Source organism: Ustilaginoidea virens, chromosome 2, assembly GCF_000687475.1.
Source record: "Ustilaginoidea virens chromosome 2, complete sequence".
Lineage (NCBI taxonomy): Eukaryota > Fungi > Ascomycota > Sordariomycetes > Hypocreales > Clavicipitaceae > Ustilaginoidea > Ustilaginoidea virens.
In genome coordinates, this window is record NC_057317.1 from 2,494,991 (window position 1) to 2,521,987 (window position 26,997).

The 26,997-nt window shown below is 53.1% G+C and overlaps 8 protein-coding genes across 8 annotated transcripts; 4 read left to right on the top strand and 4 right to left on the bottom strand.

Annotated features, from left to right (window-relative positions):
- Positions 1-2,429: 2,429 nt before the first annotated feature.
- UV8b_02428 (uncharacterized protein) lies at positions 2,430-4,713 on the bottom strand (the record flags this gene model as incomplete). Its single annotated transcript, XM_043139926.1, has 3 exons — positions 2,430-2,907; positions 3,043-4,183; positions 4,662-4,713. 3 exons carry the CDS (start codon positions 4,711-4,713, stop codon positions 2,430-2,432), a joined length of 1,671 nt encoding a protein of 556 aa, XP_042995860.1.
- Positions 4,714-5,540: 827 nt separating this feature from the next.
- On the bottom strand, positions 5,541-12,088 carry UV8b_02429 (uncharacterized protein; the record flags this gene model as incomplete). Its single annotated transcript, XM_043139927.1, has 2 exons — positions 5,541-5,808; positions 5,898-12,088. The coding sequence occupies 2 exons, from the start codon at positions 12,086-12,088 to the stop codon at positions 5,541-5,543; spliced, it is 6,459 nt and encodes a 2,152-aa protein (XP_042995861.1).
- An 813-nt stretch (positions 12,089-12,901) lies between these two features.
- On the bottom strand, positions 12,902-13,524 carry UV8b_02430 (uncharacterized protein; the record flags this gene model as incomplete). The annotated part of the gene is made up of 6 exons (XM_043139928.1): positions 12,902-12,961; positions 13,015-13,063; positions 13,123-13,188; positions 13,257-13,279; positions 13,343-13,393; positions 13,504-13,524. 6 exons carry the CDS (start codon positions 13,522-13,524, stop codon positions 12,902-12,904), a joined length of 270 nt encoding a protein of 89 aa, XP_042995862.1.
- Positions 13,525-14,218: 694 nt separating this feature from the next.
- UV8b_02431 (uncharacterized protein) lies at positions 14,219-14,803 on the top strand (the record flags this gene model as incomplete). Its single annotated transcript, XM_043139929.1, has 1 exon — positions 14,219-14,803. The coding sequence occupies one exon, from the start codon at positions 14,219-14,221 to the stop codon at positions 14,801-14,803; it is 585 nt and encodes a 194-aa protein (XP_042995863.1).
- Positions 14,804-15,729: 926 nt separating this feature from the next.
- UV8b_02432 (uncharacterized protein) lies at positions 15,730-17,114 on the top strand (the record flags this gene model as incomplete). The annotated part of the gene is made up of 4 exons (XM_043139930.1): positions 15,730-15,940; positions 16,017-16,403; positions 16,476-16,932; positions 16,994-17,114. 4 exons carry the CDS (start codon positions 15,730-15,732, stop codon positions 17,112-17,114), a joined length of 1,176 nt encoding a protein of 391 aa, XP_042995864.1.
- Positions 17,115-19,544: 2,430 nt separating this feature from the next.
- UV8b_02433 (uncharacterized protein) lies at positions 19,545-22,096 on the top strand (the record flags this gene model as incomplete). Its single annotated transcript, XM_043139931.1, has 5 exons — positions 19,545-19,549; positions 19,721-19,791; positions 19,887-20,118; positions 20,214-21,793; positions 21,876-22,096. 5 exons carry the CDS (start codon positions 19,545-19,547, stop codon positions 22,094-22,096), a joined length of 2,109 nt encoding a protein of 702 aa, XP_042995865.1.
- Positions 22,097-22,958: 862 nt separating this feature from the next.
- UV8b_02434 (uncharacterized protein) lies at positions 22,959-23,934 on the bottom strand (the record flags this gene model as incomplete). Its single annotated transcript, XM_043139932.1, has 3 exons — positions 22,959-23,566; positions 23,689-23,836; positions 23,905-23,934. 3 exons carry the CDS (start codon positions 23,932-23,934, stop codon positions 22,959-22,961), a joined length of 786 nt encoding a protein of 261 aa, XP_042995866.1.
- A 1,465-nt stretch (positions 23,935-25,399) lies between these two features.
- Positions 25,400-26,587, top strand: UV8b_02435 (uncharacterized protein; the record flags this gene model as incomplete). The annotated part of the gene is made up of 2 exons (XM_043139933.1): positions 25,400-25,945; positions 26,153-26,587. 2 exons carry the CDS (start codon positions 25,400-25,402, stop codon positions 26,585-26,587), a joined length of 981 nt encoding a protein of 326 aa, XP_042995867.1.
- Between the last annotated feature and the right edge of the window lie 410 nt (positions 26,588-26,997).

The following is a 26,997-nucleotide window of genomic DNA, read 5'->3' on the forward strand; positions in this document are numbered from 1 at the left end:
TCCGAATTCAGGGTCCCTCTCTCTGTGGCCCGGTACATGTAGCTTCATGTTGCCAGGCCACCCCAGCCACCACCGACCGACCACTCGGTCTCGGCCCCCACACCAGCCTGCGACGAGCGCTGCAGCACCGCGCAGGCAGTGGCCCTTCCCCTCCATGACGCTAGCAGCGCACGAAAAAAGTCTCACCAAAACACCAACGTCTACCTACTGTGGGGCGTTTATTGCCACGGGAGTAATAACAATAATAATAATGATAATAATAATTATTATTATAATAATTATTATTATTATAATAAAAAGGTGGGTCAGAAAATAAAGGGCGACCGCAGCAAGCATCTGCCCAACTCCCCAGAACCAGCCCCGGGTTGACGACTGCAACACGGGACGCCTGGATGCCTGGATGCCTGGATGCCTGGATGCCTGGGATGGATGCCTGGACCCCCGTCACGCGTCACGCACAGCATTTGCCACGCTCAGCGTCTATTACGTCAAAGCACGTCTGGTCTGCTTCCGTTGCCACCCCAGCGCAAGGCCTGGGAAGCAAGCACAGCAACAGCAACAGCAACAGCAACAGCAACAGCAACAGCAACAGCAACAGCAACAGCAACAGCAACAGCAACAGCAACAGCAACAGCAACAGCAACAGCAACAGCACGGCAGCGTCGGGACAAGTTGCAGGACGTCACAGTCGACGGAAAGGCCAAGCGCAGCCGGGGGACGTCATCATGCGGTCGCCAGCCCGGCCGCCGCCCCCAACTCCGACGCACTGTGCCAACGTGCCATGTGACGCTGCAAACGCGCCCTGCGTCTCACCCCGCAGCAACGGTGCGAAACTGTGCGAAACGCACAGTACGTCCATCATGGCATCGCGGCATCGCGGCACGAGGGTTAGCAGCCCGCTCCCTCGAGCATGTGCTCAAAGTTAAAAGTTCACGTTTGTTTCCCCTTTCCGTTTCCCCGGCCAAGGAACAAACTTCCTCTGACGTGGTTTCATCCGACCAGGTAGGTAGGTAGATGGATTGGTTGGTTGGCTGGTTGGGTTCAACCGGTGGACCCTCCCCAATCTCCCCTTTCCCTCACGGCCTTGATTCTGAATGGAACAGGAGAACGAGAAATCTCGAGGCATGATGCCCTGGCTGGCCGGCCGGTCACACTTGGCCCCTTCTCCAACGCAACAGACTCGGATGAACTGACCTACAGAGCCTGGTTCAGTCGTGTCCCGCATGCAGGTTCGTTCCATGACGAATGTCCATTCCAGTCCCCCTTCCACCCCGCCGTGACCCATCACCACAAGACAAGGAGGCAGGCAGGTCAGGCAGGGCAGGTCGGGCAGGTCGGGCAGGTCAGGCAACGGGTGGCTACATGTCTGGTAGCTTTCACTCCATGCCTGCACCTGCACCTGCACCTGCACGACCTGAGTTGGTCTTATCCTCGGCATCACGCTCCATCCCCCCCCGCGAGCTGGGCGAGCCAAAAGTGTCTGCATGTGGACTCTGGACCTACGCAATTCCCGCCCGGTTGTCAGGACTCCAGGATTTTAGCAGCTTTGGCCGGAAAGGCAAGCGCAGGGATCCCGTCTGGTCCGTCTGGTCCGTCTGGTCCGTCTGGTCCGTCTGGTGCAACGACACAAATGCCGGCGAGTCCCGTGGCCACCCGTGACTCCAGCGTTAGGCCTTTCTTCTCGTTCCGTGTCTTCCCCAACATGCCCACGATATAAAAAGCCCCTCTCGGCACAAAAAGGGACGGGGAAAGGACGGGGCTTGCAGTCGTCGTCAAAGCACGGATCTGCCTGCCTGCCCGCCCATGCTGCGCAGTCACCCTACAGGGCCGTTTTCGCACCGGCACTTCTGAAGGCCCAAGCAATCGCTCTCTGCGTGTCGGGTGCTCCGCGTTGATGAGGGCGCATGCTTCTCTTCAAAATGCCAGTCTCCCGAGCTGCCGCTGCCGAGTCCAAGAGCCAGCGGTGACTAGACCTTTTGTTTTGATTGCTTGTTTGAAAACCTCGGCATCAGCCTGAGGGCATATCCAGAAATCAATGCGTTCATGAGCAAGTCGTAGCCACGTTTAGGAAGAGATGATGATGATGGGAACTCCAGAGACTGTACGCAGGAGTACCGGCAGAGACTGCATGTGGGTTTTCTCTTCACATTGCTATTAGACCGGCAGCAAGTGCCTCTTTTACAACTCGGTCGACCCCGAGATATTCATTCGTGTAGGTGCCCATCACCTCCCTGCCCACTCCCTATCCCATCAAGCCCACCAGGCCATATGTAAGGACAAGGGAACGGGAACAGAGGAAAGAAGAAGAAACAAAGAAAAAGGCGTTTCCTCGGGGCGCATTCTCATCGTACACGTAAGAACATTTCATTCCCGACAAACCCGTCACCCCGTCTCCTCACCCTCCCCCCCCCCCCCCCCTTGCCCCCGGGTCACGTCATGCTGTAGGGCACAATGGCCTTGTCAATGATGGGATCGCGTCTTGACATGGTCTCTCTCTCCGTGCCCCATCTGGAGCGGAACTCGGCATCCGCTTCCAACGCCTTGTCAAAGGCTTTCCGGCAGTCTGGCGGCAAGAGGTCCTTGACTTCGTCCGCCACGGCGCCCAGGCCGTTGAATGGGGCCACGAAATCTGCCGGCGTCTCCTTGCTGCAGGGCATGGACGCTTCGTTGCTGGGGGCGTTTTCGCAGTAAAAGTCCAAGACGAGAAAGTTCCTCGCCAGTCTCGCCGCGACGGGCGTGAACTTGGTGGCCCCCTTTGCATGCGTCTCTTGCGCAGCAGGGGCCACCTGCTCGATCCGCACCCGCGTGGGCTGCATCACGGCTGGATATTGCATAATGTTGGTGTGAATGTCATATACTCCGGCGTTGTTAAACTTTCGAATCGCGTTGATCCCAGCGTTGAATATACTGGAAAAGTCACGTCAGCACCGCGTCCCAAAGGAGTTCAAGGGGGGGGGGGGAGGGGGTGGGGGGGGCCAGCAAAGGAAAGAAAAGACAAGACAAGAAAGAGACGAGAAAAAGCAGGGTCAGGGAGGTGCTTGCCTGGCTTCGCGGGCATGTTCTAGCATCCAATTGGTGTCGTTGACGTTGACTTTGCGCTTCTTGTACTCTGGTTTTCCGTTCGGGACGGGCGCCGACGGGACGTTTGTGTGATAGACGGCACTGGCGCCGTGCCAAGCGACGTACTGGTTCTTGTTGTAGGGCTCCCCCGGGACAAAGTGATCGTCGGGATCGGCCAGCTGACCCTCGACAGCGCCTTCGGCGCGGAGCTGGGCGACGTTGTAATCGTCCGTGACGCGCTTGCCTCCCACTACAATCCGGGCGCCAAACTCGCGGAAGACGGATCGGGCGGTAACAACACCTATCGACCGGCCCTTGTACGAATGAGGGATAATGTCGCGCTCAATCATGTCCCTCTTCTCGTCATCGTCGACGATAATCTTGTGCAGCCTGCGATGCTTGGTGAAGAAGAGGTAGCTGTCCCTGAAACCCACGCACCGGGCGGGTTCCGTCGACAGCATGTACAGTCGGTTGCCTCTACCCAGCACGGTAAATGTCCGACATCGATACTCGCGGCCGCCCTCGAGGTTCCCCAGCTTGTCCACCTTGGCCTCACCCTCGGGATCCTCCTGCAGCACGCACTCGTCGTGCAGAATCTCGGCTACCGTCCCCTCGGCGTCAATCACCTGCTCCGCCTTTGGCGCTGCAGGCCCTCCCTTGCGACCGCCACGGCCCCTCCATCCTCCTCGTCCGCGACGCCGAGGGGTGTCTTCTGTCACCGTTATCATGGGGTCCCAGTCAGGAGGCTTGTTCTTTGGCGGGCGACCCAGCCGCTTCCTCCGAATCACGGGTTGTGGCAGGGGGCTGGGTTCTTTGGCCGACTCTTCATCCTTGGCAGCATCCTCGTCGTTTTCAGCCTCTTCGTTGCCGGCCTTGTCGTTTTCCGGCTCGTCTTCATCTTCCCGAGCGGGAGGCTCTTCTTGCTCAGATTCCTCGTCGGCGACGGCGGCATCGACATCTTCAGCATCGACATTGACATCAGCATCGACATCAGCATCGACATCAGCATCGGCATCAACATCGGCATCGGCATCGGCATCGGCATCGGCATCGGCATCTGCGGCGGCATCCGCGTCGGGCATCGGCTCATCTTCGACCTCGGCGAAACCCTTCGGCGTGCTCTCTGTAGTGTTTGCGCTACGCGTCAGCCTCAGGCGGATCCTCGTTCTGCGGATCCTCACTCTTCCGGGCATGTTGAGACAGGAAATGCGAGGAGGGTGGGATGGATGCACGCAAACAGTGGACTATGCCGGATATCGATCGTATGGTGGACAGGGTGAACAGCGCGCGACAAGAAAAAAAAAAAAAAAAAAAAAAAAAAAAAGGCCCAAGAAAAGAAAAAGGAAGAAAAGGCAGGCGCAAAGCAAAACGGTAAAGTAAATGCTAATGACAAAAAAATTAAAATTAAAATAAAAAAAAAGGCACGCTGCAGATTATCGCATGACCTCTGTGGACGCGCGGACCGGTGTCGGTGGATGGGCAAAGGCCGCTTGGCGCAAACGAGGTCGAAGCCAAGACCAAAAGGCGCCAGGGAAGGAAGGGGAAAAAAAGAGGAAGAAAAAAAAAAAAAAAAAAAAAAAAAGAGAGGGTCGTCGTCGTACCCAGCGCTGCGGTTGCCTTCTTGGCAGCTGCGCGACTCGACCGTCGCCCCATGTTTCCAACTGCAGAGCCGTGTCTGGTGCAGAGACGACCGCGGCCTTGCTATGTCCAGCGACGGGGGCTTGCAAATCGAAGCAGCACACAGCGTCTGGCAAGATTGGATATGTTATAAATCCCGTGAGGTCGTAGGTGACATGTCCGTCTTTTGCCCTCGGGCTGGCTGGTTGCTGCTGATTGACTGACGCGGCTCGCGCCCGGCGCCTGTGATTGGCTTTCCCCGCCTTGGCTTCGAAACAGTGCAAATGTTTTCGCACGCTGTAGAGCCGCACAGTACGGAGGACACGGCCCAACCGACCAGACCAGAACAAGAGACCAGAACAAGAGACCAGACAAGAGACCAGACAGACGTCTATTGTCTATTGTCTATTGTCCGGACGAATGAAGCTCGACTTTCTTTGCGTCGTTCGTGCTTTACTGTTCTTTGTTTACTTCCTTCGTCTCTTGTCTGAGGATGTTGCCCTGACAGCTTGCAACTCCCAACAACCCCCCCCCCCCCCCCCCAAGTCTTGCGGCGGATGCGACTTTGGGAGTTCAAGTCCCCGACCCTTCATGACCCTTCCTTCACCTTGTCCAAATATCAGACTCTGTCTTGGAATAGGACTGTTGGGTATTCCTCTGCACTCTAGGCATGAAAACCGGTTCAAACTGCACTCCTGACTACCTGGTGTGTGTGCGTGTTCCAGTGGATAAACTAAAAGAAGAAGAAAAGAAAGAAAAGAAAAGAAAAGGAAAAGGGCGAAAAAACAAAAAAAAAACTCCGGGCTTGCTTTTCCAGAATTCAACCCATCTATAAAATGCTCTCTCGTCTTTCCATCCCGTCTTTACAAAGTGTCCCAGCCGCCATTGTTGATCTCTGCCTCCAGCTTCCGGCTAATCAAGCTCGGTACCCCATGGTTCAAAACCGTATTACGTACCATGGAGTCATATCGTCTTTGATTCAAAAAGAGTTGCCTCCCATGTCGGAGCTGGAAATCCGTCTCGCCGTACTTGTCAATATACGGCGCTGGGGCGTACGACCCGGATTGGCGGAAGAGGTAAACTGTCGAGCATTTACGTATGTTGAGGAAGACGCCAATATTCTGCTGGCACCTGTTCCCTCACATGTTAGCATCCTCTCGGGTCATGCACCATTTCTGCTTCTGCATCATGGGTTGGGTTGGGTTGGGGGAGGCTTTTACCTTCGCATATGCTGCTGTGCTCCGCCGATTCTGCTGGTTTCCCTGCCCGTCGTTTCCGGCCGCTGGCAACAAGTGCTCTGACTGCACAGCAGCTCACCGCAAAACAAGCAAATGACCGGGTCGGTGAGGTCCTTGCCCGTCGTTGGGCACCTCCTTCGAGTCGCCTCCTCTATCAACGTGTCGTACGTCTTGGGGAGACCTATGAGCTCGAAAATGCCCGGATGGCTGACAAGGGATGACCGGCTCAAGTCACCGTACCCTCTGGGCCACATGACCTGATGCTTGACCCAGCCCGAGACCAGTGCTTCAGTCGTGGCGGGCCAACCGCAGGCAGTCGCCTTTTCCGTCATGGCGGCGCATATCTCGTCAAACGTAGGTATCCGAAGCGCCTCCGTCAACCGGTCCAGCTCGTCGGCATCGGCATCGTGGGCCGAGGAAACGTGGCTGTTGAAATCCACCCCATACTTGACATGCAAGAACACGACACACTTTCGCAAAAACACCAGTGCGTACTTTTTAACAAACGTGTACCACCCTTGCAGCGTGTCCACGCCCGGCTGTTGAAACCCCTTGTTTCCGTCGGCTTGAGGGTTAGGCTCCGACTGGTTGACAGCTTCAAACTCCATGGCGGTCTGGGTGATGGCGAGCGCAAAACCGGCAAAGTTGGTCATGGCCGGGTCTTGCGTGTTGCTAGTAGCAAGCCCTCCAACCCACATCCCGAACGGCATGTTTCGGCCCATGTGGAAGACAACTTTGACCATCTCGGCCAAGTAGCACAACCTGACCAGGTGGGAAATCTCCGCCTTGTGAGCAGGCCCAAGACCGAACGCGCATTCAACCAGAAACGCGAATGCATCCAGACTCAAAAGGGGCGGGTACACGTCCAAGGGTCGTCTGGCATAGGGTGTGCCCGTTCCAAAATAGCGCGACATGAAAAGCTGGCAATGTTGTCTTTCGACGTCTTTGCGGAACTCGGTTTCGATCCGATTTTCCGGTCCAGCATGGCGTGCTCCTACGGATATGTAGGACGAAGCTGTTTCTGCGAGGATCCGTAGGTGAACAAGAACCTGTTCGGGGATCTTTTCCAGCAGGGTCATGCCGGGCTGCACTTCGATGCCCCGCTGCTGGATCTCTACGGATGAGATTGTGAAACCGACGGCCTGCACCAAGGTGTCGCTTGAGCAAAGTTCATCACGTACGTCCATCTTAGCATCCATGACGTGATGGGTCTGTAGTTCGTTCACTTGCAGGGTGTCTCGGAGGCGTCGGTAGGCAGCAAGCAGGTCTCCCACAATCTGACCACTGACCCCAGCGGTGGTCTGTGGATTGCCCGGTTCCGGGGTGCCGGCAGCGGAGAACGAGGAGCTGGCTGGAGTCCCGAGGACGGACGACTGCGCATCAACATCATCCCGTCCCCACGACCCTTCGCTGGCCGGCTGCGCATGTGTAATGCTTTCGACCAGACTTCCCGGCACGCTAGGAGTGAACATGACGGGCAATCCGGACTCGTTGACCTCGCGCGCCTTGCTTCCGCCAAGCCAGTACGCCGAACCCATTTGCTTCTCCAAGAAGTCTTCAAAGAGGCCTTGCGGCTGAAGATGACCGGGGTAAGACTCCTCCAATCCCTTCCAAAGTATCGGCAGGAAAGCGTTTCCCAATGCCTTGCACAGAGGACATACAAATTCGTTCCGTCGCGTATCCTCGGGGTGGTGCCTTGCAATCTGATGAGTGTGGCGACGATTGGTTGCCTCGTAGTACAGTTCGAAGCAGCGAAAATGCATCATATGTCCACAGCTGCTAGCCACTGGGCCTGGCCTTGAAAGATTGGCCTTGTAACCCTTGCCGATTGTCTGTCTTTCTGCCAGGAAAATTTCCCCCTTCACATTCACCTTTTCCACCATTTTCCGGTTCTCGTGGGCGATCCCAAACGGCCGAATGTCGTCAGCAGACCGATCGAGGTTACATGGCGTTTGAGAAGCTTCTCGGACAATGTCGGGATCCTGAAAATCTGTCTGACGAAGCACGCGACTCTCGTTAAGGAGAGCAAAGGTGCCATATAGTCGTCTGTCATCAGCTTCTTCCTGGCACAGAATGCAGGTACCAGACGGGTATTTCCAGTTGTGCTTTCGATCCTCTACGTGGTCCATCTCGTCCTCTTCGTCCTCCATATCGGAACCCCAGTCAATGCCACCTTGATTTTCGAGAAAACTCTTTTGCTGCTGCTGAAAATGTGCCATGACCTTGGCCTGGCGGCTCAAGGCGGCTTTCTTGCGCCTCTCGCGTTCCTCCTCTGCTGACGTGTTGGCAGGCGACGCAGTGTCGATGCGGTCTACTGCTATCCCCAGACGAGCAAATGAGGACTCGAATGCGTGAGGGCGCTTCTGCTTGAGGCGTCTCAGCACTAGGGCAATTTTAGGGTGCGCAGACTTGAATTCATCCTTGACTGTCAGCATATTCAAGAGTGACACAATGGTCCTGGAGTTGTTCGCTTCCGGCATGAAGTTGCTTCGAGCCAGGGTCGTGAGAGCTATCTGGACAAACGACCTTGGCGGCTCTCCGTTGAATTCCGTCTCGATGCTCTTATCCTCGAGAATGGCGATAAGAATTAAATGCAAAACGACCTGCAAGAAGGTTTCCAATCGGGTTGAAGGCACCGATGGGGTGAACTTGTGGGCGACGAGAGGATACAAAAGGGAATAGTAGATGATCTGCGCGAACATGCCGGTACTAGTGAATTCGCCCAAATTTTCAAACAGACCAGAGGGGACGGGCCGATGTTTGGGCTCATACACAATCTCCTCTACCGTCTGTCCGGTTTTCTTCGCCATCTTCTTTCGATAAGCCATCTCAGACTCTTCGCGCTGATTTTTGTTATAGTGGGCAATGTATGGGTCAATTTCCTCGATAAACTCAGGCCTGAGCTCAAAGGTGCCGACGTCAGACATTCCCTCCGGAGGTTTGAAGGTCGCCATCTCGTCCAACACGTGGTGGAAGTCTTCTTGCTCTTGATACTTCTCTGGCAACTTGTTGCATATCTCATTGAAGGATAGCGGTTTGAAGCACAACACGTGGGTAATGTCGCGTCGCATGGCGAAAATGCGAGAATTGGGCTCATCTTTGGTGGTGATTAGTGATGTTCGGTCGCTTAAAAGCACAATGAGCAGGTGAATCATGTCCTCAACAATGTCCAAGTGCTGAGCATCGTCCTGAGCTTCAGACTTGAGTTCAAATAGTCCTTTGACCCAGCCGTCCATTCCGAAGCGGTCGATAATCGAAGCGAGCACGCGGCTTGGATTGCACACTACCATGGCGGTTTGAAGGAGAAAAATGTCCCGATGATGCGAGACATCCCTTTGTCCGACTCCACGGTACGTGCTCGCTTGATGTCGCAAGCTGATGCCGTTACGAACCCACATGTTGGCTTTTATTTGGGCCAGCCAAGCACATACCCGAAGGGGAAAGTCAAACAAAGCCATGAGGTAATCTTCAGGCTCATATTCTTTTCGGATAATCTGAGGGCGGCCCATCAATCTTGGCTTCGAGCGGAGCTCTTGTGCAGTGAAGCTCATGAGTGTCCGAATGCTTGAAGCAGGGAGTGATCGCGCACACTCTATCAACCACGACAAAGTGTAATGCAGTGCATGATGGAAGCTGATGGAGTCTTTCTCGACCACAAACTTGACCACATTGTAGGACACATTGCCGGGATCGAACTCAAAATCATCCAAGGACTTGAATTTTACCTCGTCTTTAATCTCTCCCTGCTTGAACCGGTGTCGTTCTGCGCCGATCGAGTTTAATACAGCCGTCTTTGCAGTAAAGCGAATAGCGCGCTGGAGATAGTGGACTTCGTCCGGCGGGCAGTCTCGGAAAGCCTCAGCAAGATTTCTCGCTTGCAGATTGATTTGCCGCGTCACCAAGGAAGCCGTTATCCAAGAGTCCGCTTCATATTCTACATGCTCCACCACCGCTCGCACATTCGGCCCAATGCATTGATGAAGTTTCACCAGATCCAAGAATTGCATCAGATATCTTGGCTCCGACCGGAGTCGCTCTTGGACGTGCGGCGAACCGAACAAGTACTTCAAGTCTTGATAAAAATGGTACATGCGGCGGTTAGTCACTGAGCCGCTTTCAAAGGCGAGAACAGCCTCCGGTGACACATCCCAAGGGTGGCCCACCTGGCGAGTCGTCAGGAACGTATACAGAATAGCAAGCAAGCTGCTCATGAAGTTGCCCCTCTCCACAACCTCGGCAGTGATGGAAGGAGTAGTGAGCATCTGAAGCGATAAGTTAATTATGGAGTGATCCGGCTCCCTGTCACCGACGAGGTATAGCTGGGCTAGAATTGTGTAAAGGCTGGCAAATCTCAGGGCCAAGACCCGCTTGAACTCGGGTATAGAGACAACAGTAGAGATGTAGAGGGATCGCAAGTCATTCCGGGCCTTTTTCCACATTCGCAAGTCGAACAATAGCAGCCAGTCGAGGCGGACGCGTTGGAAGACATCCTCGGCAGGCGGCACCTTATCTCGCTGCGTATAAACCTGCGGCGTCTCGATCCAGTACTTTCCCGGCCGTGGTGTGAATTTCTCGGTTCTACCCGGAGTCTTGGGTATATCCGCGTTGGCTTTGTAAACCGCAGGCGCGATAAGAGGCTCCGTCGTATCGGAGTCTGAAGGAGTTCCATCTCTCTCCTGGGGGACATTTCTTGCTGCTTGAACTGGAGGCGGAGGCGGAGGCGGTGGAGGATAGCCTGCCATGGTAGCTTCGTCTTCTTCCAGGGCCTGGTCTGACTGTGACCAGTTCATACCAAGGTCAGCAACATCTCCCCTAGCATCTACCATCATGACATCGTCGTCTTCATCCTCATCACCACCGGCTACTGAGCTCGTCGGTGACTGGTTGTCGTCGTCATTATCGCCCATATCATCGTCGTCATCTTCAGCCTCCTCGTTCTCATTATCTTGCCTATCCAGGCCAATTTCCAGTTCAGCACCATTACCACCTGCAGCCTGCAGAGCCATGATAAAGCGAAAGTTGACACCAGGTATCCTAGTTCGAGACGCCAGGTTCTGGTCGTCTTCATCCTCGTCGTCAATCAAGCCTGAAGTATGGGTAGCAAGACTCCCTCGGCGCCAAGGTTTCATGACCTCGTCACAAACCGTCCTCCTGAGGATGTGATTATCGTGCCCAACTGAGCACCCGGAGACATCGCTTAGCCACTCAACAAGAGTGCCGCACATTTGCTCGCGGAAGGTATCCCTGGCCGATCGAATGGTGACGGTAACTCTGATGGCCTCCATTATTTTGGCCATTTGCAGCAGTTGCTCGATGTTAGGCAGATATGTCAGGATGCTCCGCCCAATAGCATCCGTCTCCCACGCATCTCGGGCAGCCTGACGACGAGACTTCCTGCAGGCCCTGGCAACCTGATCCTGGACGTCCTGAACCGTATGCTTCTCGTCATTCCATAGGATGAGGGCGAAATCGTTACAAGGCTCAGCCTCGGAACCGTAATATTTTGACGAGAGGCGTGATAGTTCCTCGTCCCTCACGATTGACTCGTGTGTCTTGGGCTGCTTCAGTTGCTCTGGAGAGCATGAGATGACATCACAGATGTAGTCAAAGACCCGCCCGATCGTCATACGGATGCTTTTCCCAAGATCATCTGGAAGCGCAGCTGCCTCTCTGCCTTTTCCCTTCTCCGGGCCCTTCTGCATGTCCGAGTGTATGGTGCAAAACAAGGGCGTCTTCCAAGCTTCGTCATCGCCACAGTCGCAGCATCCGCTATTACCCACCGAGATCTGTATTCGAACCATGTGGCCAGTGTGATCCGTCGAGTCGAAACATCGGCTGCAGAGGCAACATGTTTCATCGGTTCCGCATGTTCGACACATGTAAGATGCCTCACCAGGCTTGAAGATGTGTCCACAGCGCTTGCCTCGAGCTGCTTCTGTGTATTCGGAGCCTTCAACCGCGCCCTGGGCATCACTGAGCTTCAGGTTTGCGGAGGGTTTCCCGTCTGGAAACAGGAGTCGCATGTAGTCGTGTTTGCCACCGGCCAAGGACCAGAATAAGCTTCGTAGAAGCTCGTGTGCTGCCTCGGCGGTGTAGCGGTAGCCAAACCGAGCGGGCAGCTCTGCCAATAGCTGGCAGAGCTGCTGCTCCTGAGTAGACATGGGCGTTTCCATCTTCGCTAGATCATAGTGATCGACAGACTTTGAAAAGGGCTGATTCGAAAAAGGCGCCGTCAGATATAGGTGGGGGAGAGGGGAAAGCTTTGTCGGGTCGGTCCCTAAGCGAGGATGGTTTCTTGGTTTCGCAAGGCTAGGGTGGGATTCGAGGGCGAGAAAAAGTATTATCGTTTAGAAAAACGGTCTCTCATGCATTGCTTGTAGAGACACCGTTTGTGTTCCTCGACGGTTGCTTGTTCCTATGCAAGAGTTGGGCTGTCATATGTTGCAGCCAAGCTGTCCAGGATATCGCCCCCTCTGAGAGTCTGAGGCACGAACGACGTCAGGTAGGAGGCACTTGGGTGGGGAGGTACTTTGGTACTGGTAGCCATGAGGTATCTAACCCCTAGGCGCTGAAGCTTGGGTGAATGGGCGCTAGCTTCCAAGTACATGTACCTAAGAGGTAAACACCTAGCAGATTCTGATTCCAATGGGTCTGGCCAACAATTTGCGAGCGGCAGTCTCGACTGCATTCAATCAAAACCTACCTGAGTCATTACTTGCATCCGAGAAGCGTGAGGCTAGCTGTTGTTACCTCGGCGCTTCGACTATGGAAATAGCGCCCCGAAGCCGATCAAAGGAGGCGCGGACTTGTACGAGTTCAGGAGCGGATGCTCTACATGGTTGGCACAAGTTGCATACAATACATAGGCCAGCCACATGACATCGAAATTTAGCTCTAATTATTCCCTTGTGAAATTGTACAACTAGAGAGACAGCAGGCCCCTTCTCTCTTCGTAGTTCGAGACCATGTCCGAGTATCCCAATCCCTTACTCCTCGTCCTCTTCGCCGCCTTGTACGTACTTGTCTCGGATGTCCTTCCATTGTCGCTGCGCAGTATTAGCATCCGCGATTCTCGTCCGCCAGCGTCGCAAGAACTCACACCACGGTTATGGTTGTCCCACCACTTGTTGACGACATTATTAAAGCCACTGCGATGGGAGGTCAGCCGCGCAATCTGTGGGTTCCAGGTAGAAGGCAAAGGGCATACACCTCGAAAACAAAGCCAGCACCAAAAACGGCCGCCAACATGACCGAGTTCTTTCGAAACAAAACGCTATAACATTCTTCGTCAGGAACTCTCGTTTTTGGAGCGGATACATTGAGTCGTGCTGAGATGCTTGCCTGTAGAGAGAATTGGCAATGGTCTGCGGCATGGGCAATTAGCTCTGGACTTGGGCATCAGCATGTGGTTCAAAGGAAGAGTTTACCATTTTGACGGCTTCGTGCAGTCGAGAACTGCGATATGTGATATCCAGAGGCTATGGCCGTGAAGCGGTCGGGTAACAAGGTTGTTCGAGGTTTGGGAACGAGATTGAAAAGTCGCCGGGAAATTCGCGGTTGAACGAGGCAGATTTGGTTTGGCAGACACCTGATTGGCTGCGTGCGGCATCAGAGGGCGGCTCCATCAGAACCCGAGAAAATCCAGCGACCTCGAGCAACTGACTGTCACTCGACTTGCCCAGAGCAGGTTCTCGATTGATCAAGTTGCATTTGGAATTTCTGCTTCTTTTCAATTTCGTTGAGCATCCATGCGGGCGTGAATTTCCGTATTTAGTTAGTAGTTGTTATTTCGAGCAAATGTCGTTTCCGTACAATGCGTAGCCTGTAAATCTTTCCGATCCGACATGTTCATGAATCAATTGTTTCCTCAACCACGGACGACCGGTAAGCTTGACGATCAATATGCCACGTCCATTAATTAGACTTGGCATAGCCGGGGGAAGAATCCGAAGCTATACATTAATAACCGGACAGAAGAGGTGCGCCAATATCATGCATACATCATCTACTCCGTAGTAAAGTTGTCACCGATCAGACGCGGAGAGGAAGATTGGGGGGTTCGTGTCGAAGGTACCAGACCCCACGCAAAATCTATCCCACCTGGCCACCACGCACCGAGGCCTCCTCACAAGAGATAAAGTACTGCCAATCACGGCAGCCTGTCAACACCTTTACACGCCTTGGGGCTTGGTCCCGCTGCTCACCAAATCAATTCCTGCTTGGCTATTAGATATCACTGTGTTGATTTATCTGGCCTCTTCATTCTTCTAGATCAATATCGAGACTTGTCTACCTGCTCAGAGATGCCTTCAGAAACCACGAATGCCGGCATCGTCACGGATGAAGGCAGCGGGGAGAGGCATATTCCCGAGTCTGTCCGCGCCGATGGAAGCACTCGAAAAGCCATCAAGATTCGTCCCGGTTATCGCCCACCTGAGGATGTTGAGGTGTATAAGAACCGTACCGTCGAAGCATTTCGCGAGCGAGGTCGGAAAGTAGGCATTCCCGGGGCCGCTGGGCTACAGCAGCAAGCGGAGCAAGGCTCATCTGCCGCCACCAACAAAAATGCCAAGCGACGGGAAGCTCGAAAGAAGGCCAGGGTTGCTGGGGAAAACGATTCTGCTGTGAGCAGCAAACCAACACCAACCGAAGCACCAAAGACCGAGGAGGTCGACCCAGATGTTGAACGGGAGAGAAAGGCACGAAATCTGAAAAAGAAGTTGAAGCAGGCAAAGGAGCTAAAGAACAAAAAGGACGATGGGGAGACTCTTTTGCCAGAGCAGATTGCCAAGGTGATCAAAATAAACGAGCTGATTCGAGAATTGAGCGCGCTGGGCTTGGATGCTGAGGGCGAAGCCAAAACATTGTCATCTGCCGAGCCCTCGTAACCGACACGAGAAGGGTACGAATAAGAGAGATGCGGTTTGGAAGACGGCAAATCCTATGTCGATTGTGTACATGCCATACAGTCGAGCCTCCAATTTCTGGGCTCTGGTATCTAATGATCCTCCATCTGTTACCGGCTTATGCCAGGAAAACATTCACATGGCCCCCTAATGCAGCTTTGGGTTGGTCCACACACACATTATCTTCCCTTATTGCGGTCAGTGCTACTCGATGAAGAGGCTCAACTTGGCAGTGTCTCATTCTATGCCAGGTCACAGCAGTGCTGGGCTTGTTGTGGCGAGCATAGGTGGATTGTCTATGTTGTCCGTCTCTGCTACGAAATGGAATATCAGCCGGGACGTCACCATCGTGCCGGACCGCGGCTTGGAATTTTGGTTCCAGCCCCTAGGCTATCTAGAAACGAAGAGACAGTATGTGTTGAGACAGAGCAATAGGGCAGGCAATGCCTCATGCCTAGCCTGCAATGATGCGGGTCCTAAATTAGCATGCATCGCGATGGAGTTCATAGTCAGAAGAGCCGAGCTCTGTTGGATGATTTCATGCATAGGTTACACTGTTACACTAATCCGTGGTCGATCAGCACTTTGAAAACAAGAAATTTGGAACATCCCATTTCTAGGGTAGCGCGAGCGCACCAAGCTATGCCGACCTTTTCCCGGCCCCCGTAAGCTTTGCTGGACGCGGTGGGTCTTTTGAAGGCTCCAGCGCGTGAGGTAAGCTTCATGTTTCCATCGACGCACCGTGGATAGCTAGCCCGATTGATTTATCATACTTGTAGAACAGCATCTAGCACTTGGTCCCTGCCTCGAACCAACGCCGCACCCAAGGGCTTACTTGATGCGGTAGTTCACTGCCTGTTTATCATAGGGGAACAACATACATCGAACAAAGCACCGGCCCTGCAATCATGACACCAGAAGAAGAGCGTCAAGCCGCCCTTGATTCCTACCGAAATAAGCTCATCGAGTCGCGAGAATGGGAGGCCAAGCTGAAGAATCTTCGTCTAGAGATAAAAGAGCTTCAAAAAGAGTTTGACAGAACAGAGGATAACATAAAAGCTCTGCAGAGCGTTGGACAAATCATTGGCGAGGTCTTGAAGCAGCTTGATGACGAGAGATGTACTACGACCACACCGTTGCTCTCGAAGCACAAAAAATTCAAGGCAACGCTCATACTAACATCTGGCTGCAACAGTTATCGTCAAGGCTTCATCGGGTCCTCGATATGTCGTCGGTTGCAGGTCCAAGGTGGACAAGGAAAAATTGAAGCAGGGTACTCGCGTTGCTCTCGACATGACGACCCTTACAATCATGCGCATGCTTCCCCGGGAAGTCGATCCTCTTGTATATAACATGTCGCTAGAAGACCCCGGCCAAGTTAGTTTCGCTGGCATCGGTGGTTTGAACGACCAGATTCGAGAGCTGAGAGAAGTTATTGAGTTGCCGTTGAAGAATCCTGAGCTGTTCATGCGAGTCGGCATTAAGCCTCCAAAAGGCGTGCTGTTATACGGACCGCCTGGAACTGGCAAGACTCTTCTGGCCAGAGCAGTAGCGAGTAGTCTGGAGACCAATTTCCTAAAAGGTATGTGCTGTTCCGCCCTCACATTTCTCCCAAAGCCCTCGAGAGTTTCGGCAGTGATATTTACGTGTGCAGTTGTCTCATCGGCCATTGTGGATAAGTACATTGGTGAATCTGCACGGCTCATCCGCGAAATGTTCGGCTACGCCAAAGAACACGAACCCTGCATCATTTTCATGGACGAAATTGATGCTATTGGTGGCCGTCGATTTTCCGAGGGTACCAGTGCCGACCGAGAAATCCAGCGTACTCTGATGGAGCTTCTGAATCAACTCGATGGCTTTGATTACCTGGGCAAGACGAAAATCATCATGGCTACCAACAGACCCGATACGCTGGACCCTGCCTTGCTGCGTGCGGGACGTCTGGATCGTAAGATTGAGATACCTCTGCCCAACGAGGTTGGGCGGTTAGAGATTCTCAAGATCCACGCTCAAAGTGTAGTCACCGATGGAGACATTGATTTTGAAAGCGTGGTCAAGATGAGCGACGGACTGAATGGGGCTGATTTAAGAAACGTGGTGACTGAAGCGTAAGTGAAGCAGGGTGTGGCACGGACTAAGAGGACGGCCCAAGCTAACAAGTGCATGCAGCGGTTTGTTTGCCATCAAAGACTATAGAGATTCAGTTAATCAGGATGACTTTAACAAGGCAGTTCGGAAGATGTCTGAAGCCAAGAAATTAGAAGGCAAGCTGGAGTACCAGAAGCTGTAATGGGATTTCTAGAAGTCTACGTTTGGCAAATGGTAGAACTGGTATGTACTCGGGTTAGGTTACAAGCCGACTTGGTCCTTTTTGGCTGAGCGAGTTGCATCAACTGGGGATTCTTGAGGGCATCTTTACGCTGTCTCTAAATGGATGGCTCTCATGGCGCCCCAAAAAAAAAAAAAAAAAAAAAAAAAAAAAAAAAAAAAAAAACCACGCCTGCGAAGTGTGATGTGCGGTGCAAACACGTGTTTTCTGTCTCTCTCTTTCTCTCTTTTTTTTTTTTTTTTTCCCCCGTCAAGTAGCATACCTCGTGCCCTGGGTGCATGCACGCTTCATCAGATAACCCCCCCCCCCATGTTGACCTGCGACTTGAGGCGCGCTTCAAAGGAAGTTTGGGGGTTGCGGTAGCATCTACAGATGTACTGCATTTGTAAGCAGGAGGAAGTCGTGGCCCTGAAGGAAGACTTCTGCTTTCATTGACGAGGTGTGGATACCGCAGCAGTTCTCCGTGGAGTACTCCGTACCCGGTTGACAACCAGCGGTTACGCATCCGAGAGCCGGGGGTCCAGGAAGCCGTATCGAGGCCGCCTTGTTGCTATTAATGGATAAATGGGATATGCGTCGGGTGGGGTAGTGAGGCTGTGAAAGGGAAGCACGATCGGCTGTGCATTGATTGACATGGGTGTGGGCACTGGGCAGGGCAAGCCCGGGCAACGATGATATTTGAAGGGGTAAGTGAAATGGGCCAGGCACTTGCAAGTATTGAGGTCAGGACACAGGACTCAGTAAGTACCTTTCATGTAGGTAGGTATGTACCTGCCTACCTTATCTACCATACCTTAGGTACCTAGGTGGTAGGGTAAATGCTGGTGAACCAGAGTGGCAAGTCAGCAACGATAACCATCATGCACCACGCGAATGTGCATGCTGAATACGAAACATGACATTCACGGTGGGACCTGGCCAAGAGGGGACCACTGGCACTTGGCACCTAGGATCTGTCTGATATTTTGATTCTTGCTGAAAACGTCATCTTATGGCACCTTGTCCAGATCTGATTAAAGGGAAAGACATCATTCATTTGATTGCTTTTGCTGTTTTGTCGTCCGTTGCCTAAACTTGAGACCTTGGAAGGAGGTACCTCCTGACCAGGCCGGTACTGGATTACCTGAAGCCTGACAGTAGACGTAGCACAGGCACATGCATACTGTCTGGTGGCAGAGTAGAGCGCTGTAATAAGTGCCCTGGTACCTAAGCCCAGGACTGGTCTGGTAGGAGGAACTTTTGAAGTCTCCACAACCCGGGACCTGGAAGTTGACATTGTGCCAACTTTCAAGCTTAATTCTGCAAGATGCCATCTGACATCTGACATTGGCTTGAGCCAACGTTGATGCACGCGCTCTCCGATCTGAAGCGGATTGCCGTTCTGGCCACTCCTGCGATTTTCGGTCTGCCGTTTCGCCTGTGCTGCTTATTCGGCCACGCGGAACGAAGCCTTGACGAACAGACAGACCAGATGCCTCCCCTGCTCTAGGCGCCTAGGCGCCTTTATACGCCTGAGGTACCCGTGTCCCTTCATAACATATCAGCCCACCTGGTACAAGACGCAACGAGAAACCAACAAAGCATGCACAAATCCAGACGTATTGAAGTGCTCTTGTTATTCTTCTCTTTTGCATCTATTCATTTATTTGATTTATTTTTTCTACCCTGTGCGATTGTCTGGACAAAGGATTGAGTCACTATGTTGTGGTGTAAGCCAAAGTCGGTTGCTCGGCTCACCAGCAAGAAAGACGATAGGATACCTAGGTACATAGGTAGGTACCTGGGAGCTAGTGCCTGCATCCACCCACCTCACATCCCTAATCCCGTCGTCGAACCAGACAACTTCCAGCCTACAGTAGGTACCTGGTATCTGATGAACAAGTACCTTAGGTACCTACCTAGGTACCTAACGTACCCAGGCTGTAGGCTGTGAGCCCCTCAGCCATGACGACGTACCAACAAGCCAACGAATGCACTTGTCAAATTGGCTGCCCTGGCCCCGTTTGCTCGTTCGTGCCCTGACCAGACACAGACAGGTGGCCCCTTCCTACGTTGACATGGGACCCCCTCCCTCCTTCCTCTCCAAAGCCCCCACAGGCTGAAGCTGAGCCCCAAGCCTCAAACCACAGTGCTCCATGTCTTTTCCTGGCCACCGGACTCCCCTGTTGCTCTGCCCTGACTCGGCCTGCCAGGCTTACGCTACGCCATCATCCTCCCCACCCATACATAAATCAAACAGCTTTCTTCATGACTTTATTTTCTACTTTCCAATCATCTCCCGCCAGTCCTCATTTGCCGTCATTGTCTTGCCTTTGCCTCTTTTACATCAAGCTTGTCCTCGTTTCCTTCTGCGCACCGCCATAAATCCTTCAGCAGACCGGCAAATTCACAATGTGGTATGACTCACTCACCCTCGACAACACCGCTAGCAGTTGCCCCGCGTTCCACTCGTCGATCATATCGAGCCATTGAGATGCTGTCAACCACACGGTCTTACTGATGAGCATCGGGACTGGGCAGCAAGGACTGAATGAACACTATAGCTAACATTCATTTTTTTTTAACAGTGGCATATTCGGGTACATCAACTACCTGGTAGAGAAGGACCGCAAGTTTGTCCTTGATACTCTCATCAATGGTACGTGACCAAGCCCCATGATGAACCTCGTTTTTGTCCCAGATGCAGGAAGGGAAGCTAAACAGCACCCCCCTGTTCTCCTCCTCCATGTACAGGACTTTCACGACTCGAATACCGAGGATATGACTCTGCTGGCCTCGCCATCGATGGCGACAAGAGAAACGAAGTATTTGCATTCAAAGAGGTCGGCAAGGTGGCCAAATTGAAAAAGCTCATTGATGAGTCCAATGTCAACTTGGAAAAGGTCCTTGATTCACATGCCGGCATTGCCCACACTCGATGGGCTACCCACGGCCCTCCCTCAACCGTCAACTGCCACCCTCACCGGTAAGCGCCTGCTCACTTCAAGAGCGAGCTATGCCTTTACTTTGCCCAGTTTCCTGCTTAGACGTCATGGCTGATCTTGCGATTTCTCCCCCTAGATCTGACCCCACTTGGGAATTCAGCATTGTCCACAATGGCATCATTACAAACTACAAAGAACTCAAAACGCTTCTTGTCTCCAAAGGCTTCAAGTTTGAGACTGAAACTGACACGGAATGCATCGCCAAACTCACTAAATACATTTACGACCAGGACCCTCATATTGGCTTCACAGACTTGGCCAAGGCCGTCATCCAAGAGCTCGAGGGTGCTTATGGTCTTTTGATCAAGTCGGTTCATTACCCCCACGAAGTCATTGCTGCTCGTAAGGGCTCTCCTCTTGTCATTGGTGTCAAAACCCAGCGGCGAATGAAGGTGGACTTTGTCGATGTCGAATATGCCGATGATAACACTGCCCTTCCCGCCGAGGCTGCCTCCCAGAATGTCGCTCTGAAGAAGAATGCGTCGGACTTCCTATCTCCTTCCAACACCCTCCTTGGTGCCCCTGACAAGTCCCTCCTCCACCGCTCACAGTCCCGCGCGTTTATGACTGACGACGGTATGCCTATGCCTACCGAGTTCTTTCTCTCGTCTGATCCATCGGCGATTGTCGAGCACACCAAGAAGGTCCTCTACCTCGAGGATGACGACATTGCCCACATCCATGAGGGCTCCTTGAACATCCATCGGCTCAAGAAGGCCGACGGCAGTTCCAATGTCCGCGCTATCCAGACCCTCGAGCTCGAGCTTCAGGAGATCATGAAGGGCAAGTTTGACCATTTCATGCAAAAGGAAATCTTCGAACAGCCCGAATCCGTTGTCAACACCATGCGTGGCCGTCTCGACATTAAGGAGAAGAGCGTCACTCTTGGTGGATTGCGGTCCTACATCTCAACCATTCGTCGCTCACGAAGGATCATCTTCATTGCCTGCGGAACCAGCTACCACTCGTGCATGGCTGTGCGCGGTATCTTTGAGGAGCTCGCCGAGATCCCCATCTCAGTCGAACTAGCTTCTGATTTCCTTGACAGAGAAGCCCCTGTCTTCCGTGACGACACTTGTGTTTTCGTTTCCCAGTCCGGCGAGACTGCTGACTCATTGATGGCTCTTCGATACTGCCTGGAGCGTGGTGCTTTGACAGTTGGAATCGTCAATGTTGTGGGCTCCTCCATCTCTTTGCTGACTCACTGCGGTGTTCACGTCAATGCCGGACCAGAAATCGGGGTTGCCTCTACCAAGGCCTACACTTCTCAATTCATTGCCATGGTAATGTTTGCCTTGTCTTTGAGCGAGGATCGGGCCTCGAAGAAGGCCCGACGTGAGGAGATTATGGAAGGTCTCTCCAACATTTCTGGCCAGATCAAGACGATCCTGGAACTGGATCAACCAATCAAGGAAATGTGCGAAAAAGTCTTCAAGAATCAAAAGTCGCTCCTGCTACTTGGTCGCGGCAGTCAGTTTTCCACTGCTTTGGAAGGCGCTCTTAAGATCAAGGAGATTTCCTATCTTCATTGCGAGGCTGTCATGTCTGGTGAGCTGAAGCATGGTGTTTTGGCTCTGGTCGACGAGAACATGCCAATCATTATGATTCTCACTCGTGATGAGATATTCAAGAAGTCTCTCAATGCCTACCAGCAAGGTAAGTTTGACTCCCATCCCGTTGATCAAGTTAAATCATTTGTGGTGCTCAAAAATAACTAATCTATGACTTTGTCGTGTAGTCATTGCTCGTGGTGGCAAGCCTATCGTTCTTTGCAACCCCGATGACCCCGAATTTAAGACATCCGAGGCGCAGAAAATCGAGATTCCCAAGACTGTCGACTGTCTTCAAGGTCTCTTGAATGTCATTCCTTTGCAACTCATTGCTTACTGGCTTGCTGTTCTCGAAGGTCTAAACGTTGACTTTCCCCGCAACCTGGCCAAGTCTGTGACGGTCGAGTAGAGACACAAACCCGGTGTTCAGGTGATGTAACGGCTGCGTTGGTAATGTGTCCCGCTGGCGTGTCACAGTGGCTCCATCTGAATAGTTGTGGCCTCGTCAACGAGCCGGGACGACTCTCTGCATGCATGGTACAACTGCACGTGTTTAGTGGCGACGTTGAATGGGGTAATGGGCAGCTCTACTGTTTCTTGCTTGTATTTTGCCTTTTTTACAAACGACTTAGCGATTTTGGGATGCAGGAATCACACTGCGACTTTGATGATAATAATTGCCTCAACCTGGGGATCAGGCGACTGACGGGAGGGAATGGGGCAAACAATATGCACTTGCGAGCTTTCTCCTTGGAAAGCCTATGATGTTTTATGGATAGCTATGTACCAAAACACAGCGAGAGCGAACAAGTCTAGTGCGGGAAGGCCCTTTGGAATGTGTGATGGGTGAGCAGCCAACGATGGGAATTGTCATTTCATCATCAATATCTATGCCACGGGAGACAATACTACTCGCTGTCCTCTCTCTCTCTCTCTCTCTCTCTCTCTCTCTCTCTCTTTCTCTCTCTGTCTCTCCCTCTTTTTTTTTTTTTTTTTTTCTTCCCGTGAAAGGGGAGGCTGCGAGAGATGGGACAGACAGACGATATTTGCCTCACACATCGAAGAAAGCTTGCGGAGCCACAAGGAAGCATTTTGCAGTCAATGTGCTCATCTTACAGGCGTAACAGGGCAGACCGATACAATGAAACAAACAGAGTCCAGATCCGTGGATTGATACCGAACGATGGGAAAACGTATGAGACTGATGCGTCGTCGTCACCTTTGGCTGCTGGCTGAATCATTATTAGGACAAGACCAGAGTGAAGATGGAACTAGACCGTCTGAGTTCCGTATCCCTTGATTCTGTCTGCAAAAGCCCAGCTCTGGTTTTCCAGCTTCTCGTCCTCACTCATGTCGACCCCGTCTTTGGTGACGACAGCTAGCGAGTAGCTGTCCAAGCTTCTGGCATCTCGGTAGAAAAGGACCTTCATGCACTCCTTGATGACATTGACAGCCTCTTGGCGCGTAAGTTTTGCCGCTGACTCCTCGTCGGGTGCGTAGCGACGCATTATGGGTTGTGCGAGCATGGCGCCAAAGCCGGTGGCAAGACTGGGGGAAGAATACGTGGTTCCCAGTAGGTCGGTAGCAGCGAGGAAAGGGGTACCGGCATCGTCCAGGCCGGCCACAAGGAGGTGGTTCCACAGAGGATCGAATTTGGATCTGCGACGGTAGAGCAGTTTGGACAGGTAACGATGAAGGTTCGAGGCATTGAGGCGCGCCGCGTCAGGAGAGTCATATGCCTCGGCGAGAGCGAGCTCCGTCAGATGCCGGTCGATGTACTGCATGTCGGAGACGTCGCCGCTGAAGCCGACGACAGAGGCGTTGGCGAAAGAGCGCAAGCGTTTGACGTTGGTAAAGCGGGCAAGAGAGCCGTACGAAGCTGTGCGGTGGAAAAGGGGTCAGGAACGGGACTCGGTGATCGAGTCAACGGAAGATGGGGGGGGGGGGGGGGGGGGGGGGGTTGGTGGATGAAAAGAAGGCCGGCCCAAGAACCCAACGTACCTAGGTTGTCGGCGGCAATGACGACGCCATCCTTGAACTTGATGGCGACGACAGATGTTCCTGTGACGATGGGCTGCTGCGTATGCGTCGCGGGGCCGTTCTTGTGCATGAAGGAGGTGTCGTAGGCGCCGTAGACGTCGTCTCTGGGCTGTGCGATGAGATCAGTAACCTGGCGGGAGGGACGGACAAGTTGGCCCAATGGGTGATGGGACATACTCGACCCCAAGCTTGCGGTCTGTGATCCATGTCTGGTAGCAAGACGGCTACGGAAGGGGGAAGAAGCAGAGATTTGAGTAAGTGGAGGGATTGCCAAAATGGCGGCCGGGGTCCGAGTTGGATGGGTGAGTGAGAGATGAGAGCAGGGTGTGAGCAGCGATTCTGACGAAGATGATGATGAGCTTGTGGTTGCTGGTGGTTGCTGATGGTTTGACTTTGTGCAGCCTTGGCCAAGGTAGCAGCAGCACCACGCTCTCTGTTAGCAGTGCAGGGGAGTACTTTGTACGTGGTGACTTGTTTGTTTGGTGTGGCGCGTTCAAGGGGAGCCTAGATTACAGCATCAGATTACATAAGCCCCCGTTTTCGCTCTGATTTTCTGCTTGATTTTCTGATTGATTTCTGTGGGGGTTGCAGTCATGCCAGGAGGTCACAGGTGGTAGGCCACCTACCTCCCGATACCTCCCTAGGAGGTAGGAGGCAGGTACCCAAGGCATCTTTGCTAAGGAAACCTGGCACGTACTGAGGGCAGACAGGTACGTAGAGGTACGAAAGTCTACCAGCGGACTCCGGAGTGCTCCGTCGAGACGACAGCCGCGACAGCCGCGACAGCCGCGACAGCCGCGACCGCCCGGAGGACACACGCGCGCGCGCGTCAAGCGTCAAGCCTGAGTTTGGTGACGGACGACATGGGCCTCCAAAACGTGTCTATGACAGCTGTTGTGCTATGCACGAAGGCACCATGAACTGCTCCAACTGAGCCTTCACGCGTGGGCGACTCTTGCCGCCAAGTTTTTTTTTTTCATTTTTTATCGTATATAAAAAAAAGGGGGTGCGTAACTCGAGGGAATGTCGATGACAATTCTTCGTCGCTGGTGATGATGGCTTGCCCTTATTTTAATTACTTGCACGTCACAAAGTCCCAGCAGTCAAAAAAAAGAAAAGAAGAGAAAACAAGGGGCCACCTGTGGGCTGCAAGGGGCTGGGTATTGATGTAAGCTGTCGCCTACGGAGCAGCTGTCGCGAAAGGAGGGGGCCACGCGTGACGTTGTGTTTACGCCGTACGGTCAGTGGGTGGCTGACTGGCTGGAGAGTTGTACGGATTAGGAGGGAGGTCAACGGAAAGGTACCTTCGTACCGAAGGTAGGTCAGGTCGGTAGGTACCTGGTTAGGTACCTCCTAACCTAAGGTAAGATAAGGTAGGAGGCACGAGGTACATACACAGGTACCTGGAGAGCTTCTCCCCTCTTGCGGAACATGTGACCTAACTCGCGTCCCAGCAAACCCCCAGCCGCCGCCATTCATTCCCATCCCCAACATCCCCAAAGTGTCGTCAGATTCTTCGTTTGTCTTGCGCGCGAGCACCAGCACCAGCACCAGCACCACAAGAAGCCTGGTTCAGCTCAAGTTCATCTCGAGTCAGCCCCTCGCTGGACCTGGTAACCCGTCTTCGTTGACAAATACCACCACACCGGGAAAACAGGCCAACTTTGTAACCATGCTGACCGCGTTCCGGAGAAGCGTGACTCGCCGAGTCCTGTTTCCCAGCAGGGCGGTTCCCGATGCACTCGTCACGCGAATCCTCCCTGGAGCTGTCAATCGGACCATTGCCCCATCCCTCGTCGCTGCTCGGCCTGTCAGCGTCTCGGCATGGATGCGCTCGCCGGCCAAGAGCGCCGCCGCCGTGAAGAAGGCCAAGAAGTCTACGGCGACAAAGACGAAGAAGAAGCCTGCCTCTAAAAAGGCCAAGAAGCCTGCTTCCGCCAAAAGGGCCAAGAAGACCAAGCAGGCCAAGAAGACCAAGAAGACCAAAAAGGTCAAGACCAGAAAGGCCAAGAAGAAGCTGACCGATGAAGAAAAGGAAAAGGCGAACTTGAGGCAGCTTAGGAAAATGGCCTTGCTCAAGGGCCCCCAGCTGCTTCCCGAGACGGCGTGGAGTGTCTTTGTGGCGGACAACTTTGGTGCGGAGGAGCAAGGCGAGTTCCCCGACAAGATCAGGGGGCTGGCAGACAAGTTTTCCCGACTGTCTGTGTCTGAAAAGGAGGTATGTCTTTAAAGAAATTCCCGGCTTGCGTGCCTGTTTCCCCCCCCCCCCCATTCATCCTGGCTCTCCCTCGACTATTTAGATTAGCCCATCCCACGTCGCTTTCATGCATTATGCATTATGAGCAACGATGAGCTTTCTTTCAATCTCTTGGGTCACCTTCAACGTAACGGGCTTCGTTCGAGGTTGCTGACTCGGTTGGTGTAGGGCATCAAAGCCACTGCTCAGTCCAACCAAGCTGTCAACAATGAAACTCGCCAGAAGTGGGTCGCTTCTTACCCCCCAGAGGCCATCTACATGGCCAACATTGCCCGCCGCCGCATCGCCCGCAAGCTCGACAAGTCGCGCCTCTACCTCATCCATGACGTTCGCCTGCCAAAGCGTGCCAGGACGCCGTATGCCCTCTTCATCAAGTCGCGCTTCCCCCAAGCCAACCGCGAGTCCTCGAGCGGTAGCGTCCAGGACGCGTTCCGCTCCATGAGTGAAGAGTGGCGATCCATGTCCGACTCGGAGAAGCAGCCTTTCCAATCCAAGGCGGCCAAGGAGGCGGAGGATTCGCAAACCCTGCTAAAGGTGTTGAAGGGAAAGGCCAAGGACTACCAGAAGGCCAACAATATGCCTGCTAGTCAGGTCCCTTCATAATGGGATGGGGGCGAGGGGGAGGGGGAGGGGAAGGGTTCTTGCAGCGTGGCAGCTTGGATGTGACTTGTGCGTGTGGAAAATTGTAGCAACGACCGCGTGCTTGTGCTTCTATTCTAGTTCCGAGTTGACGAGTTTATCGTCGGGTCTAAAAAAGGCGGCAACGGCTGGATTCCACCCGGGGGTGGCTGTGCGATCCAGCGGGAACGATTTATTTCTGTTTGTCACGCCCGTCAAACTTTCCCTTTTGTTGGAATGGGCAATCTTTGCTTCAGTTTGGGATTCCGTCTGCCTGCCTGTGTTTTCTATCCAAATGTATTATCCTATCTACGTGGGAAAACCAAAAAGAAGACAAAAAAAAAAAAAAAAAACCGATGAAAAAGGAGGAATGCTGTCAAGTCTCCCCGAACCCT